The sequence below is a fragment of the Myotis myotis genome, unplaced genomic scaffold, assembly GCF_014108235.1.
Source record: "Myotis myotis isolate mMyoMyo1 unplaced genomic scaffold, mMyoMyo1.p scaffold_m19_p_25, whole genome shotgun sequence".
In the NCBI taxonomy this organism is placed as follows: domain Eukaryota; kingdom Metazoa; phylum Chordata; class Mammalia; order Chiroptera; family Vespertilionidae; genus Myotis; species Myotis myotis.
The window spans coordinates 401813-418800 of record NW_023416330.1 but is presented as its reverse complement, the minus strand read 5'-3'; the positions used below and the strand labels follow the sequence as shown (position 1 = coordinate 418800).

The window sequence follows — 16988 nt, the reverse complement described above, 5'->3', positions numbered from 1 at the left end:
ATATATAAAGTATGTGTACATCTTTGGTTAATACCCCAATTTGGTAACTGTGCAGAGCATTAGCTCAGGTTTTATTCAGTGAATCAGATCTTTTAGAGAAATCAAGATATAAAAGAATAGATTTATGTATTTTATTTCATTCTTTTAAATAAGTTCTTTAATATTCTGTTTTGCTTAAGCTGATCTCTCAAATAATTTAAAATAGAAATTCTATCAATATATTTTCACAGGTATGTGCTTAGTACAATGCAATCTAAACATATGAAATGCTTTTTCTAAATTTTTTAAAATTGATTTTCAGAGAGAGGAAGAGAGAAACATCAATGATTAGAGAGAATAATCGATTGGCTGCCTCCTGCACACCCCATACTGGGGACCAAGCCCAAAATCTGGGTCTGTGCCCTGACCAGGAATTGAACCGCAACCTCCTGGTTCATGGGTTGATGCTCAACTACTGCTCCACACCAGCCAGGCGAATGAATTTCTCTTGAAATGTAATACTGAAAATACTGTCACATCAGTAGGCAACACTGGATAGTCACAGTTCCTGTGCTGTTGTTATGCTGGTTAAAATTGGTCCCTAATACAGATGTGACTATGGGTGTTCAGATTCCTTTAATGGATACATGATAGAGATCTTGGTGTGTTCATTGTGATTGGGTAATTTTGGATACTGCCTGCCTTATACTTTGACTTGGACGAAAGTGAGATTTCCTGTGTGTCTGTCGTGTAGAGGTGAGTTCTCGTGGTGCATCACTAACGTGGAGTCACTTCGGGTGTGTTTCAGGCGGACGGGAGGCTGTCGTTACCATACATAACAGAGGAGTGTCTCAAAAAGCTGGACACGAAGCAGCAGACCAACACGCTGCTCAACCTGGTGTGGAGGGACTCGGCCAGCGAGGAGGCCTTCACGCTGATGGCCTGCATCTGCCACACGCTCATGGTGCAGCAGCGGATGATGGTGCCCCGAGTCAGGCACGTGCGCTTGGTGCAGGCCCTGATGAGCTCTGCAGTTCCCGTCCTGTCTCTGCTTGGCCTGAGTCTGCTGATCCATCGCTGTTTTCCTGTAGCATGTGGTTCAGGATAGTCTACTGTCGCAGCATTGCATGGAACATGAAAGCCAGTTTTCTTTTCTAAACCAGTTAGGACTGTTTGAGTCCTTTTCTTGTCCTGTGAGGCTCTGAGGTGTCCTGGAACATGTTCACAGATGAAATCATTTTTCTATCATATGAAAGGGGAGTACAGTCCTAGCCACCCATTTTAATATGTTGCTGTGTTGTTTTTTTAATCTTTTTTATTAATATATTTTTATTGATTTTTTACAGAGAGGAAGGGAAAGGGAGAGTTAGAAACATCGACGAGAGAGAAACATCAACCAGCTGCCTCCTACACACCTCCCACTGGGGATGTGCCCGCAACCAAGGTACATGCCCTTGACTGGAATCGAACCTGCGACCCTTGAGTCCGCAGGCCGACGCTCTATCCACCAAGCCAAACCGGTTTTGGCTTAATCTTTTTTTTAATTGATTTTAGAGAGAAAGGAAGGGAAAGGGAAAGAGAACCATTGATAAGAGAGACATCACTTTAAAGTTGGGCTCATGCCTGCAGTTATAGACGTAATATATGACATCTTTTTCAGCTTTTTCATCTACTCTTTTTATCAGGTTGCCTTGACAGTTTATTCTGGCATTTTGAGATTTTTGGTTTTCAAAACTTTGAAATAAAACTTTTTTAAAAAAATATATTTCTTTATTGGTTTCAGAGAGAGGAAGGGAGAAGGAGAGAGAGAGAAACATCAATGATGCGAGAGAATCATTGATTGGCTGCCTCCTGCATGCACCCCACTGGAGATTGAGCCCGCAACCCAGGCATGTGCCGTTGGCTGGAATCAAACCTGGGACCCTTCAGTCTGCAGGCTGACGCTCTATCCACTGAGCCAAGCCGGCTAGGGCTGAAATAAAACTTTTGAGAGGAACAAAGCATACAAATTAAAATAGCTAACTTGTGCTAAGATAACTGACAGTAGTCTTGAACTATTTTCCCCCTCCCCCCTCCATTTTAAGGGACAGTTTAGCAGTTTCTTAGGGACTTAACAGAAAATTATTTAATGCAATACAGTGCAAAAATATGTGCAAATCTAGGAAGTGAGGGACAGGTTCCAGGTGACCTGCAAGGGTCCTGGGCTGGTGTCAGGTGATGTATGTCACCTTTATAAAGTGCTCACCTACACTGTGAAAAGAGCTGCTGCCGCGGTGAGGAAAGCATCTTTGGAGTGGAGTGTGTGCAGGGACATCGGCTGCAGAAGTTGCCATGTAAACACTGATGTGGCCAGCTAACTAGGTGCTGTCTTAGCTGGCTGGCGTTTATTACTGCAGAGGGAGTCTGACGCCAGGAGGCTGTGGTCCTCCATTAGGTGATTAGCTCCCAGGGCTAATTGCGTTAGAGCCGGATGTGAGATCTGAGGGCAGGCGCTGAGCGTCACTTGTGTTTTTTTGTAGCACAAAGTCCACCGGTGCAGGCAGGGGTGACTGGCTCTGGGTCCAGAGTGAGCCTCCTGCCTGTGGGCTTATGTGTGGTCCTGGTTTACAAGTACAGCACCTGTTTCCTCCAAGAAACTGCTCCAGGAACCTATGGATGGCTTAACTATATTTGGCTTTAAGTATTTAGAATGTTTTTCATAGCTCATGAAAGAGCAAATAGGCTTACCTTAATGGCTGTAGATTTTAACTGCTTTCAACTTTTATTTATTTATTTATTTATTTACACACAAAAGTTTATAGTTTATTAATCCTCTCATGAAAAATCTGCACAACCATCACAGATAAAGTCACCGAAGACTCTTTACTCCTTCTGTAGTTCAAGCTCCAGCTCACTTTTTGCCAGCACCAACATTGGCCTTTGCAGTCCCCCTGACTTTCTTCATTCTGTTCTTGCGTTCCTTTCTCTGTTTTCTTGAGGTCTTCTTCTTCTCATATAGGCCATGTCTTGCAAGTCTGTGGGTTCATTTTTCTCTGCGTAATCCAAGGAGTCATAAATCATGCCAAAGCCAGCAGTCTTGCCACCACCAAAGTGGGTTCTGAATCCAAACACAAAGATGACATCAGGTGTGGTCTTATACATTTTGTCTAGTTTTTCCTGAATTTCTGTCTTGGGTTCTGTTGCCTTCCCAGGGTGAAGGACATCAATGACCATTTGCTTCTGCTGAAGTAGTCTGTTGGTCATGAACTTCCTGGTCCAGATGGTTACCGTGTCATTCATGATGAAGGTTGATCTTCAAGCAGCCAGGGAGGAAAAGAGCTGCTTTCAACTTCTAAAAAAAAATCCTCACCCAAGGATATGTTTATTGATTTAGAGAGAGGACGAGGGAAAGAGAGGGAGAAACATCGACCAGTTGCTTCTTGTATGAACCCCAACCAGGGACCAAACCCGCAAGCTAGGAATGTGCCCTAACCGAGAATGAACCTGAGACCTTTTAGTGTATGGGATGACACTCCAACCAACTGAGCCACCATGGCCAGGGTCAACTCTTTTAAAAGATGTTTAGCCTGGCCAGTGTGGCTCAGTGTTTGAGCATCGACCTATGAACCAGGAGGTCACAATTCAAGTCCCGGTCAGGGCATATGCCCGGGTTGTGGGCTCGATCCCTAGTGGGGCGTGCAGGAGGCAGCCGATCAATGATTCTCTCTCATCATTGATGTTTCTATCTCTCTATCCCTCTCCCTTCCTCCTTAAAAACTCAATAACAATACTTAAAAAAAAAAAAAAAGTGTTTAAATCAGGGTTAGTAGATTCCCAGGCACATAACTCACTCTTGTGTCCTTTCAGGCTCACTTCTATCCCTCTATTTCCAGGGTTGGGATTTACAGTTTTAATCTCTGTTTAACACTGATTGTTAGGCTGTATGAGGAAGTGTGGAACAGCCCAGGCCAGTGTACTCAGTGATTAGAGTATGCATTGAAGGGTTGTGTGCTCAAGCCCCCGCCCTGGTTGGGTGTGCGCAGGAAGCAACCAATCAATTTGTCTCTCGTGGCGATGTTTCTCTCTCTCTCTCTCTTTCTTTCCAACCCTCCTCTCTCCCACTCTCTCTTTAAAAAAATACAACACAACACATCAGTGGCCTTTGCTGGTTTGACCCAGTGGTTAGAGTGTTGGCCCTTGGACTAAAAGGTTGCAGGTTCATTTCCGGTCAAGGGCACATACCTCGGTTGTAGGCTTAATCCTGGACCCTGGTCGGGCCACATGCAGGAGGCAACCAATCCATGTGTCTCTCACATCAGTTTCTCTGTGTCTCTCCCCCTCCCTTGCATGCTCTAATAATCAGTGGAAAAAGTATCCTCAGGTTAGGATTAAGAAATTTAAAAATATGTTTATATACATATATATATGGAACAGTTTCCAAGGTGTGTGTTTAAGTAAAAGAAAGGGAGATCCGGACCTTGGGAACAGTAGCCTGCTTTCTGTGTCAGAAAGGGGAAAGGGGGACTGTGTCTGTCCCTGTTCACACTGCTCTGTCTTTCTTTTTTTTCTTTTTTTTTTTTAATATATTTTATTGATTTTTTACAGAAAGGAAGGGAGAGAGATAGAGAGCTAGAAACATCGATGAGAGAGAAACATCGATCAGCTGCCTCCTGCACATCCCCCACTGGGGATATGCCCGCAACCCAGGTACATGCCCTTGACCGGAATCGAACCTGGGACCCTTCAGTCCGCAGGCCGACGCTCCATCCACTGAGCCAAACCGGTTTTGGCTACTCTGTCTTTCTTTTCTCACCTGGACACCTAGCTTGTGGAGATGCCCCACAGGCTGCCAACAGTCCCAGCACCCAGCCATTACTCCATGGTCCCCCACACTCCATGATGTTGGCCCTCCTGACCCCTTGCACCTGTCACCCCCACAGACCCCATTCTCATGAGGTTCTCCTCGACCCCTTGGCTGCTCCTCCACGGCTCCTCTGCAGGCAACCTTTGTCTCTGTGTCAGTGTTTCCTTCTCTGGGTGATCTCTCTCTCACATGTGGCTTCCTCCCCCTTTGGGCTTAGACTCCTCTAAGCTGCTACTAGGGCCTGTCCTCAGACCCTGCACATGCCAGGACTAACCAGTCTCTCCCAGCCTGGGTCACAGGACCTGTCCTCACACCCCTGCACATGCCAGGACTAACCAATCTCTCCCTGCCTGGGTCACAGGGCCTGTCCTCACACCCCTGCACATGCCAGGACTAACCAGTCTCTCCCAGCCTGGGTCACAGGACCTGTCCTCACACCCCTGCACATGCCAGGACTAACCAGTCTCTCCCAGCCTGGGTCACAGGGCCTGTCCTCACACCCCTGCACATGCCAGGACTAACCAGTCTCTCCCAGCCTGGGTCACAGGACCTGTCCTCACACCCCTGCACATGCCAGGACTAACCAATCTCTCCCTGCCTGGGTCACAGGGCCTGTCCTCACACCCCTGCACATGCCAGAACTAACCAGTCTCTCCCAGCCTGGGTCACAGGGCCTGTCCTCACACCCCTGCACATGCCAGGACTAACCAATCTCTCCCAGCCTGGGTCACAGGACCTGTCCTCACACCCCTGCACATGCCAGGACTAACCAGTCTCTCCCTGCCTGGGTCACAGGGCCTGTCCTCACACCCCTGCACATGCCAGAACTAACCAGTCTCTCCCAGCCTGGGTCACAGGTCCTGTCCTCACCCCCCTGCACATGCCAGGACTAACCAATCTCTCCCTGCCTGGGTCACAGGGCCTGTCCTCACACCCCTGCACATGCCAGGACTAACCAATCTCTCCCTGCCTGGGTCACAGGGCCTGTCCTCACACCCCTGCACATGCCAGGACTAACCAGTCTCTCCCAGCCTGGGTCACAGGACCTGTCCTCACACCCCTGCACATGCCAGGACTAACCAATCTCTCCCTGCCTGGGTCACAGGGCCTGTCCTCACACCCCTGCACATGCCAGGACTAACCAGTCTCTCCCAGCCTGGGTCACAGGACCTGTCCTCACACCCCTGCACATGCCAGGACTAACCAGTTTCTCCCTGCCTGGGTCACAGGGCCTGTCCTCACACCCCTGCACATGCCAGGACTAACCAGTCTCTCCCAGCCTGGGTCACAGGGCCTGTCCTCACACCCCTGCACATGCCAGGACTAACCAGTCTCTCCCAGCCTGGGTCACAGGGCCTGTCCTCAGACCCTTGCACACACCAGGACTAACCAGTCTCTCCCCAGCCTGAGTCATGCTGGGGCTGGTATAGGGAGCCCCTGGGAACATGGCCACTGCACTTTAATTAAAATCGGAGCACAAACCCAGTTCCTTGGTCACACTTGCCATATTCCACATACCCAGTAGTCAGTGTGGCGGTGGCTTAGGCCATTGTCATCGTTACAGAACATCTTGCTGGAGTGCTGGCCTGGCCTTGAGGCTGAGGCACCCTCCCTCAGCGACTCCTGGCATGCGCTCAGACACCATGACACGTGAATAGTGCACTTTCTGTCACGTTTTGCCTGACTGTCTTGTCAAAATATAACCCTAATTATTTCACTCTTGCTTAGACACCAACCAGTCAAGCCCCTTTGCATCCAGGGGAGCATTCCTACTCCTTAGCTCACTGACGTGTGGAGAGCCTTCCCGACTGGCATTTGGGAACTCTCTAACTTCATTTCTAGCCATAAAATGCTTTGTCTTGGCCATGCGTCCTTACTGCATTCTCCTGATCCCAGGTGCTGGCTCCGGCCTCTCTCCTTGTTCCCACACTGGTCTGTCCAAGATGCACCTTCTTCCTCCTCATCTCACCTTTCTTGGCCCACTTGTCTGTAGATTCATGCTCAGGTCACCATCTTTCAGAAGCCTTCCTGAGTTTATGGACTGAGATCGCTCCTCTCTTATTCCAGTGAAATTGTCATTTTACGGTAGGGACTCCCTTTTAGAGGGAAGATTTTAAGGAGTTACGCTTTACATTTAAGGTGGGTAGATGGGCATGTTCCTTGGGGGTTGGCTCTTTTGTTCTGTTGTCAAAAAACTTCGACTTTTAAAGGTAGTGTTTTAGGGATCAGAGCAGTTGATAAAATTTGCCTGTAGTTTTCTTGTAAATACATCACATCTTAAGGCATCACAAATCATTTTATTACAATATGTGCTTGATTTTTCTACCAAAAATGAATAGAATGAGCCAACTTACCTGTGAGCAGTCAGTCACTCTGATGTAGACAGTGTGTGTCCTGGAGATGCGCAGGACTCCACTGCTGTCTCAGCGCCGGGAAGAACGGTGGTAACGGGCTCTGCGCCCTCGGTGTGCCGGTCCATAGCTTCAGTCGTTGGGGACAGAATGATTGTGCAGGTTACTTCAGTGAAGGCAAACACAGGGTTATGTTTCCTGTTTACGTTTCTGTAAACACATTTTTATAGTGTTTTAGAAGAAATACTGAGGAGGTACCTATAGAGAGAAAGTTGCTTTTTTGCCTGTGATTTTATTTTTTCTTTTATTATCAGTGATATTCTCAGTATAATCAGTAGATTTAATTGGCTCTTGATTTATGTTAAAATTTGCATTGTATTGATAGGTCAAATAGAATTCATAAGGGTTTTGTTTGTTTTTTTGTTGTTGTTGTTAATCCTCACCCGAGGATATTTTTCCATTGATTTTCAGAGAGTGGAAGAGAGAGGGAAAGACAGACAGAAACATCGATGTGAGAGAAACACATCGATTGGTTGCCTCCTGCACGAGACCCAACCAGGGACCGGGCCAGGGAGGAGCCTGCAACCAAGGTATGTGCCCTTGACCAGAATCAAACCCACGCTCGTTTGATCTGTAGGCCCACGCTTTACCCTCTGAGCCAAACCGACTAGGGCCAGCTCATGAGTTGGAAGTCACATTCAGATGGCAAACTGGCGGTAGCTGCTGACGCCCTGCTCCTTAGGAAGCTGACTCAGCATATAGTTTGTAGTGAGTTTTCAGCTGCTCAGAACTTCTAAACATTGTGAATAATTGTTTCATAGGAAATGCGCGTAAACCTTGGAAAAGCCTACACGAAGGCAATTTAAACTCTGAAAAATCATGTTAAGACAAAGTAAGGGGGGAAATCTCAGGGAAGCAACAGGTGGTGAGTGCTACTTCCCCATTAGCTCAGCCTGCAGCCTGAGCACAGCTCCTGTCTGTGTCTGTTCAACCTAAAGTGAAAGGCACTCAGTTGTCAGGGAAACGGTGCTATCTGTTTAAACTGGGTGTGGATTTAGCGCTGGAATGCTCAATTAACACAGCTGTGTGTCTAAAACTTATCTTCTAGTCTAACTGCTAGTTTGTCTGTGAAATAAAAGTATTTAGCAAGTTGCCTGTAACAAATATGTCTTAAAGTTTTTATTGTCATTAAGGAAACTTGGAATTTATTTTTCATCTTGCATTAGTGAGAGGTGAAATGCATTTTAATGTTGCTTTCCCAGCAAAGGACACCTGCAGCAGGAGATCACTGGGTCAGGACTGCATCTGTAGCTGCAGGAGTGGAGGGGCCTTGGGTGGCTGGCTTGTCCCGTTTCTTGTACCTGTGACAACCTGCGTACAGGGAGCTCAGGATGCCTTGCTGTCCCCACCTTTCCTGCCTGTGTGCAAGCTGCTGTCCTCTGCATGTCTCTTAATAACTTTAGTGGTCCCTGCAGACAGTGGCCTGAGTTAGAAACGGTCCTCACAGTATTGCCCTATATCAGTGATGGCGAACCTTTTGAGCTCGGCGTGTCAGCATTTTGAAAAACCCTAACTTAACTCTGGTGCCGTGTCACATAGAGAAATTTTTTGATATTTGCAACCATAGTAAAACAAAGATTTATATTTTTGATATTTATTTTACATATTTAAATGCCATTTAACAAAAATCAACCAAAAAAAATGAGTTTGCGTGTCACCTCTGACACGCATGTCATAGGTTCACCATCACTGCCCTATACTGATTACTCATGGGCTTGTCTCAGTCAAACAAAACCTAGTGGGTAGTTTGTTTGTTTGTTTGTTAGTATTATTTTTTAACTAGGGGCCCAGTGCACGAACTTGTGCATCTTGAAAGGAATTGTGGGCCCCTCTTGCCACGGTTCCCAATCCCCTGTCTACTGGTAGCCTCACTCCTGCCACCGCTGCTCCCACACGCTGATGGCACTGGCCTCGCTCACACCCACTGATGGCGCAGAGAGATTGGGGCTGGCACCAGTAGTGGGTGCGAGTGGGGCCACCGCCATCAGCGGGTGCAAGTGGCAGCTGCTGCCCCATTTGCCCCTCAGGAGCAGGGGGAGGTGGAGAAGCCCTCAGGGGAGATTGGGGCCGGCAGCCACCGCTCACATCCACTGACAGGGCTGGCAGCCACCGCTCGCATCCACTGATGGTGCCAAGCGATCAGGGCCAGCAGTGGGTACAAGCAGCGGGTGCGAGAGGCAGCTGCCAGCCCCAATCACCCCTTGGGAGCAGGTGGAGGTGGAGAAGCCTTGGTCTGGCGCCCTCGCTCACCTGTTCCAACATCCCACTGTGGCCAACGCCCACCATGTTCCGCATTCTGCCACCTGCTGCCGACGCCTGCCATTTTTTGCGCACACCCCCTGGTGGTCAGTGCACATCATAGCGACCGGTTGTTCCACCAGATGTCTTTATTGCATTATTTTACTTAAAAAAATAACAAAAAACCCTTATTGTTAAAAGTATTACATATGTCCCTTTGTTTTACCCCTTCTAGCCCACCTACCCCCCAGGTCTTCACCATTCTATTGTCTGTGTCCATGGGTTTATGCATATATGCATACAAGTCCTTTTTTTTTTATCTTTGTTGTTGAGATTATTACAGATGTCCCTCTTTTTCCCCCCCATTGCCCTCTCCATCTAGTTCCCGCCCCACCCCAGGCCTTCGCCACGCTATAGTCTGTGTCCATAGGTAATGTATATATGCATTCAAGAACTTTCTTTAATCTCTTTCCCAACTCCTCATCCCTTCCCTCTAGAATTGTCAATCTGTTCCATTTCCATGCCTCTGATCCTATTTTATTCACCAGTTTATTCTGTTCATTAGATTTCTTATTCATTTATTTTGATTTTTAGATTCAGTTGTTGATAGGTATGTATTTGTTGCCATTTTGTTCACATTTTTTATCTTTTTCTTTTCTTCTTCTTCCCCTTCTTAAAGAATACCCTTCAACAGCCTATATAATAAAAGACTAATATGCAAATTGACTTAATGGTGGAACAACTGGCCACTATGATGCGCACTGACCACCAGAGCTGCCCCCTTGTGGTCACTGTGCTCTCAAAGGGGGAGTGCTGCTCAGCCAGAAGCCGGGCTCACAGCTGGCGAGCGCAGCAGCGGTGGCAGGAGCCTCGCCTGCCTCTGAGGCAGGCGGACATCCCCTGAAGGGTCCCAGACTGTGAGAGGCACAGGTCGGGTTGAGGGACCCCTTCCCCTCAGTGCACGAATGTCATGCACTGAGCCTCTAGTTTCATTAATACTAGTTTGGTGGTGATAAACTCTTTTAGCTTTTTCTTGTCTGGGAAGCTCTTTATCTGACATTCAGTTCTAAATGATAGCTTTGCTGGGTAGAGTAATCTTGGTTGTAGGTCCCTGCTATTCATTACTTTGAATATTTCTTGTCACTCCCTTCTTGCCTGCAAAGTTTCTGTTGAGGATTCAGCTGACAGTCGCATGGGCATGCCGTTGTACGTAACTAACTGCTTTTCTCTTACTACTTTAAAGTGTCTCTTTGTCTTTAACCTTTGGCATTTTCATTATGATGTGTCTTAGTGTGGGCTTCTCTGGGTTCCTCTTGTTTGGGACTTTCTGTGCTTCCTGGACTTTGAAGTCTATTTTTTTCACAGGTAGGGGAAATTTTCTGTCATTATTTCTTCAAATAGGTTTTCAATATCTTGTTCTCTCTCTCCTTCTGGCACTCCCATTATACGAATGTTGGTAATCTTGAAGTTGTCCCAGAGGCTCCTTATACTATCTTCATATTTTTGGATTCTTTTTTCTTTTTGCTCTTCTGATTGGGTGCTTTTTTGCTTCCTTATATTTCAAATCGTTGATTTCTCAGAATCCACTACTCGACTGTTGAATTCCTGTATATTATTCTTTATTTCAGTGGTATGCATAATTTCTGACTGGTCCTTTTCCATTTTGTTAGAGGTTTCTAGAAGATTTTGTTGTTGTTGTTGGTTTTGTTTTGTTTTTATTTATTTTTATTTTTTAAAGTTACATGCAGTAAACCTTAATATTTCAAGAAAAATGATCTTAAATATAATGTTACATGCAATAAACACCAATTATTCCAGAAAAATGACCTTACATGTAATAATATTACATGCAGTAAACAATATTTCAAGAATAAAAAGATTTTAAGTATAATAATATTATGAAAATTACACTAACATAGTATAATATCACAAAAGTTGTAGGAAGTATTAAAAATCTGAAAATAACAGGATTACATTCTAGAATATTTCCCCCCTCTGGCTCTATTTTAGTTCATCAGTTTATTGGCTTCATTATATTCCACTAATAAGTGAGATCATATGATATTTATCTTTCTCCAACTGGCTTGTTTTGCATGGCTAGGTTTCTCTCTCTGTTTCTTCTTCTCAGCAATCCCTTACAGCAGTCCCTTTAGCATTTCTTGTAATGCTGGCTTGGTGGTGATGAACTCCTTTAGCCGTTTGGTTTTTTTTTTGGTCTCGGAAGCTCTTTATTTGACCGTCTATTTTGAATGATAGCCTTGCTGGATATGGTAATCTTGGTCTCAGCTCCTTGCTTTCCATTTCCTTGAGTACTTATGCCATTCCCTTCTGGCCTTTCTGATGAGAAATCAGGTGTCAGCCTTATGGGAACTCCTTTGTAGGTGACAGTTTTCTTTCTCTTGCTGCCTTTAAGATTCTCTCTTTGTCTTTAAATTTTGGCATTTTAATTATGATGTGTCTGGGTGTGGGTCTGTTTGTGTTCTTCTTGTTTGGGGTTCTCTGTGCCTCCTGAACTTACGTGACTTTTTCCTTTACCAGGTTTAGGGACGTTTTCTACCATTATTTCTTCAAACACCTTCTCTATTCCTTTCTCCCTTTCTGCCTCTTCTGGCACACCTACTATTCTAAAATTGTTACGTTTCACATTGTTCCACAGCTCCCTTAAGCTGTCCTCCTGTTTTTTAATTGTTTTTTCTTTTTGGTTCTCTGATTGAGTGATATTTTCAACTGTCCTCTAATTCACTGATTCGATCCCAGCTTCCCCTAATCTGCTGTGTACTCCTTCCAATGTGTCCTTTATTTGTGATATGTCATTCTTTATCTCAGACTATTCTTTTTTCATAGTTACTATATCTTTTTTCATACTGTTGAGCATTTTTAACATCATTACTCTGAACTCTGTTTCAGATAAACTTCTTATCACTGCTTTATTTATCTCCTCTTCTAGAGAATTCACTAGTTCTTTCATTTGGAAGTTGTTTCTTTGTCTCCTCATTTTGGCTGCTTGTTTGGGTTTGTGACTCTGTATTAGGTAGATCCTCTGCACCTCTCAATCTCTAGTGCAGGACAGTGTCAAACGCTGCTCCTGGCTAATTAGATCAGGCAAAGACTCAAAGCCTCCAGAGACCACCTCTGTCCACAGACTGATAGGATTCCAATTTGAAATTGCTCCCAGGCAATCCTCCTCATGTGTGGTGAGAGTTTCTTAGTCTCTTAAGTGGCCTCAGGGCAAGGTGTTTTCTAATAGGATGTGTTGACTGTCATCACCCAGGCAAGGCAAATGTCTGTGTGGGAAAGATGTCCTCCGCTGTGTGAGGGAATGACTCAGCCCAGGATAATGGGGGTGTCTGCTTTCTGAGCTCTCTCCCCCAAAACCCCAGTCGTAGGTTCTGCTCGCACAGCTCCAGTCCACTTTACCCTCCCCTTCTTAGCCGTACCCCCCCCCCCCGCCCCCGCCAGAGCACAAGGTGGATGGCTCCACAGGGAATTTTTGTGTGCATTAGCCCTTTAAGGTGCTCGAACTTTCGGCTGCCACTCCCCAGCAGAGACCCCACTACTTTTCACAGCTAGATGTTATGTGGGTACCCTTCTCAGTTTTTTGCTGTCCCCAGCTTGGGGATTAGATCCCAGAGTTCTCAGTGGTTCCTCCCACCACCACCACTACCCCCCCACCCCACCCCCGAAGCTGAGATATCTCTCCAGGACTTCAGTTGCCATCTGCAGAGGCCAGCCCATTCGCGCCTCCACCTCTCTTACCATTCTCTTGCAGTCACCACCTTCGGTCCTTGGGTATCAGGGTTCTCCTGTGAGTTTTCCGTTGATTATTTAGAAAGCCTTTCCATATTTCAGTTGTAATTCCAGCTTGTTCCTGGGAGCATGTCTGTGCAGCATCCTCCTACTCTGCTGCCATTTTTAATCCTCCCAGTTTCATTTATATTGTCACAGATAAATTCTTCATTACTTTATGATGTTTCTAAACATTTTACGATGAAACCCATCTTGTTGCAGCTATGAAAATTGTCCATCTGTCTTTCCTTCATCCATCATTGGCCTCACGAGCAACTAAGACAATTTCTTTGGCTTTTCTTCAGGCAATAGTTCTGAAGGTCAAAAGTTGGAAATAAGTCTTCTGGGACTTAAAATCCAGGGACGGCAGTGCTGGCACCTCCTGGAGGATCCTGAGAAGAATGTTCTTTGCCTCTTCCAGCTCCTTGAGGTTGCTGCATTCTTTGGCTCTTGGCCTCCTCCCTTCCTCCAATGTCTGTTTTTTAGAAGATTTTTAAGTAACCTTATAACTGGTTTTGAATTCTATATCCAGTAGTTTGCTTTTTTCCATTGGTTTCATTTGTGACATGTTTCTTTGTCTTTGCATTTTAGCTGCTTCCCTGTGTTTGTTTCTATGTATTAGGTAGACCTGTATGTCTCCTTGAGTTGGTAGAGTGGTGTTGTGTAGTAGGTGTTCTGTAGGCCCCAGTGGCTCAGCCTCCCCAGTCACCTGAGCAGGGTACCCTAAGTAAACCCCTTTGTGGGCTGTGAGCACAGTCATGTTGTAGTTGAGACTTCATTGCTGTTGGTGTCACTGGGAGGAATTGACCTCCAGGCCAATTGGCTGTGAGGACCACCTGTGACTACAGTGGGAGAGCTGCTGTGAAGGAGACACCCTTATGGAACAGGACTTGCTTCATTGGAACTTTGCTGCTCACTGAGTCTGCTCCTTGAGTGTGTCGCTTATGGATGTGTAGAGTTGTAATGTGGTATGGTCTCACACTGACCACTAGGTACACTGGCTCTTGGGTTTCCAGGAAGGTGCATAGTCAGCCATTGCCTTGATCATCCAATAGGAGCTACAGGGAAATCTGCAGATTCCTCCTCTTTATATCAGGTTTGGAAGTGCCCAGATGAGGCCCAACTATGAAGCAAGGCAGATTGGTGCTAGTGCCAGGTCTTGGGCCTTTTATTGATAGGATTGGGGCTCCCTGTCCTAACTGCTGCTTGTTTGAGAGATTTTAGCCTGAGCAAGGACAGGCCATTCATACGCAAAAGCCACTGCACAATTCATGAGTTTTTAACATTTCTGCACACAATGATGTTACAGTTGAGTCTAGTCTGAAGTCATGTTCAGATGGCAAACTGGCAGTTTAGGGTTGGAAATTGGATGAGGCAGGGTCTTAGGGAATCACCTGAGTGGAACAAACAGAAATGGCTACTAGTTAGCCCTGCGACCGGGGAGATCCCAGCATAGGAACAATGATCCCTGCAAGCACCTCTGTCTGGGAGAAAGCCGCTCCCGAGTTCCTGCCCTGATGCCAGACAATCCAGTTCCTCCCTGTATGTGTCTGTGTCCCCCAGAGCCTCACTCTGGTGCTGAAGTTCAGAGGAAGCAGGACCTTGTAAGATCAGTTCTTGGTGCTGGCCTTTTAAGAGGAACAGCTGGGACTCCAGCAGTCTGTGTCACTGAGCCCCAGTCCACACTGGTTTTTACAGCCTGTAGTTCTTACTGCCCGTAGGGACTTCTTTTAGCCAGCTCTGGCATCCTGGACTGGAGGTCTGGTGTGGGGCTGGGACCTCTGGCTCCTTTGGGTGGCTTTCGCAGAGATGATCTCCCTCCCGATTAAAAAAGCGGCACACGTGGGTCCCGGACCAGTCTGTTCCATGCCTCCGCACCACCTACCAGTCTCAGTGTGCTTTCTTCTTTACTTATCTAATTGTAGGACTTCTATTCTGCCAGCTTTCCATTGGTTCTGGATGGTGGTGGTTCTGTACTTTAGTTGTACTTTTGATATGGTTGTGGGAGGCAGCAATTACGGTCGTTTACCTATGCTGCCATCTACCTTTCTCTGCATACAAGTTCTTTGGTTAATCTCTTCCCACCCACCCTCCCTTGCCTTCCCTCTGAGATTGGACTGTCTGTTCTGTGCCTTTATGTCCCTGGATCTATTTTGTTTATCAGTTTATTTTGTTCAATAGATTCCACATATGAGTGAGATCATGTGATACTTGTCTTTCTCTGACTTGCTTTTTTTGCTTAAAGTACTCACCAGATCCTTTCATGTTGTCTCAAAGGGTAAGAGATCCTTCTTTTTTACTTCTGCATAGTAGTCCATGGTGTAAATGTACCACGGCTTTTTTATCCACTCAACTACTGATGGGTACTTGGATTCTTTCCAGATCTTAGCTATTGTAAATTGCGCTACTGTGAACTTAGGGGTACATATATTCTTTCTGATTGGTGTTTCGGATTTCTTAGGATATGTTCCTAAAAGTGGGATCTTAGTGGGTGGTTTTTAATATGTCCCAGAGTATGTAAAGAACCTTCACTAATTTATAGACCTGTTTAGTAAATTTGTTTTATTGTCTATTGAGTGATTAATTTAGGAAATGTAATTGTCTCAAAGTTAACTTGAAATATAGCTTTGGAAATGTGTAGCCATTAAAATGGTCTTTCAGATATATGTAGAAAGATGTTAATTGTAATTTTTGTGAAAGGTGTGTGACAAGAGAGTATGTTAGGGAGCCCATTTTGTTTGCATATGTACACGAAATATCTGTATGTAGGATTTACACCACGGTATGTATTCTGGTTTTTTCTCGGAGGATGGGATGAAATATGGCTCATTTTCTTTTTCCTTGTTGTTGTATTATTTTTAGAAAGAGCAAAAGCAGCACACTTACCGAAATATGTGAGTTTTCAGATTTTTGAGGTGCTAAATTTTAGTATTTATATTTACCATAGTTTTAAGAAATCCTGATATTTATAAAATTATACTACATAATACATTTTTTAAAAAGAACTCAAAATTTCTTTTCTGAAGAGAAATAAGGCAAGGAAATACTACCTTCTAGAATTCTCTTATGTTGAAAGTTCATATTTTTCAATGCACTTTTTTCTTATTTTCTGTGTAGTTGTCTAGCATGTAAAACTCCATAAAGTCAGGAAAACTAAAATTTGAGCACACATTATTTATCTACTTGGTGTGTGGTGGGTGTTTTTGGTGTCATGGAGGAGGAGGTAGGGGGTAGTCTTTCTGAAGTGAATTTAGGTGGGATTTGCCAGGACTTTCATGACAGAGCTTTTGCATCCTCAGTGACATGGTTTATTTTGCTGATCTCCTGTGACTTACAGTGTTATCTGTAATTCTTTTTTCATTATTCCAATGATTTTTAAATTTTTCAACCTAATTTTGAGACTCTTCCAGTTAGCGTGCCGTGGGTTGTGTGGTACACTCTATGTAGAATCACCACATGTTTGAGCTGGGAAGGCCTTAGAGCTGAAGTGGTTTGGCCCCTTCTTTTCTCATGAGAACGTTGCTCAGTGGCGTTGGACTGAATGACCCGAGGTTTTCCTGACTGTTCTAGGGTAGCTCTAAAGCAAGAGCTGTACACTTCAGGCCACACTCCCCACTACCCTGACCTAACCTTCTCTGCTGTCCCCAGTCTCATGTCTGACACCTGCACTCCTAGATGTTTGTGCTGTAACATGTGATTCCAAAGTGTGTCCTCTTACAGAAATGCAGTGT

At 45.3% G+C, this 16988-nt stretch overlaps 1 protein-coding gene across 14 annotated transcripts in view; it reads left to right on the top strand.

Moving 5' to 3' along the window:
• The window catches only part of UBE3C (ubiquitin protein ligase E3C), a 112803-nt gene that overhangs the window by 37084 nt on the left and 58731 nt on the right, over positions 1 to 16988 (top strand). For all 14 annotated transcript variants that reach the window (XM_036356256.1, XM_036356250.1, XM_036356253.1 and 11 more), the window contains one exon: positions 788 to 975. In XM_036356256.1, coding sequence (XP_036212149.1) covers positions 788 to 975 — 188 coding nt within the window. The remainder of the gene's footprint in view (positions 1 to 787; positions 976 to 16988) is intronic.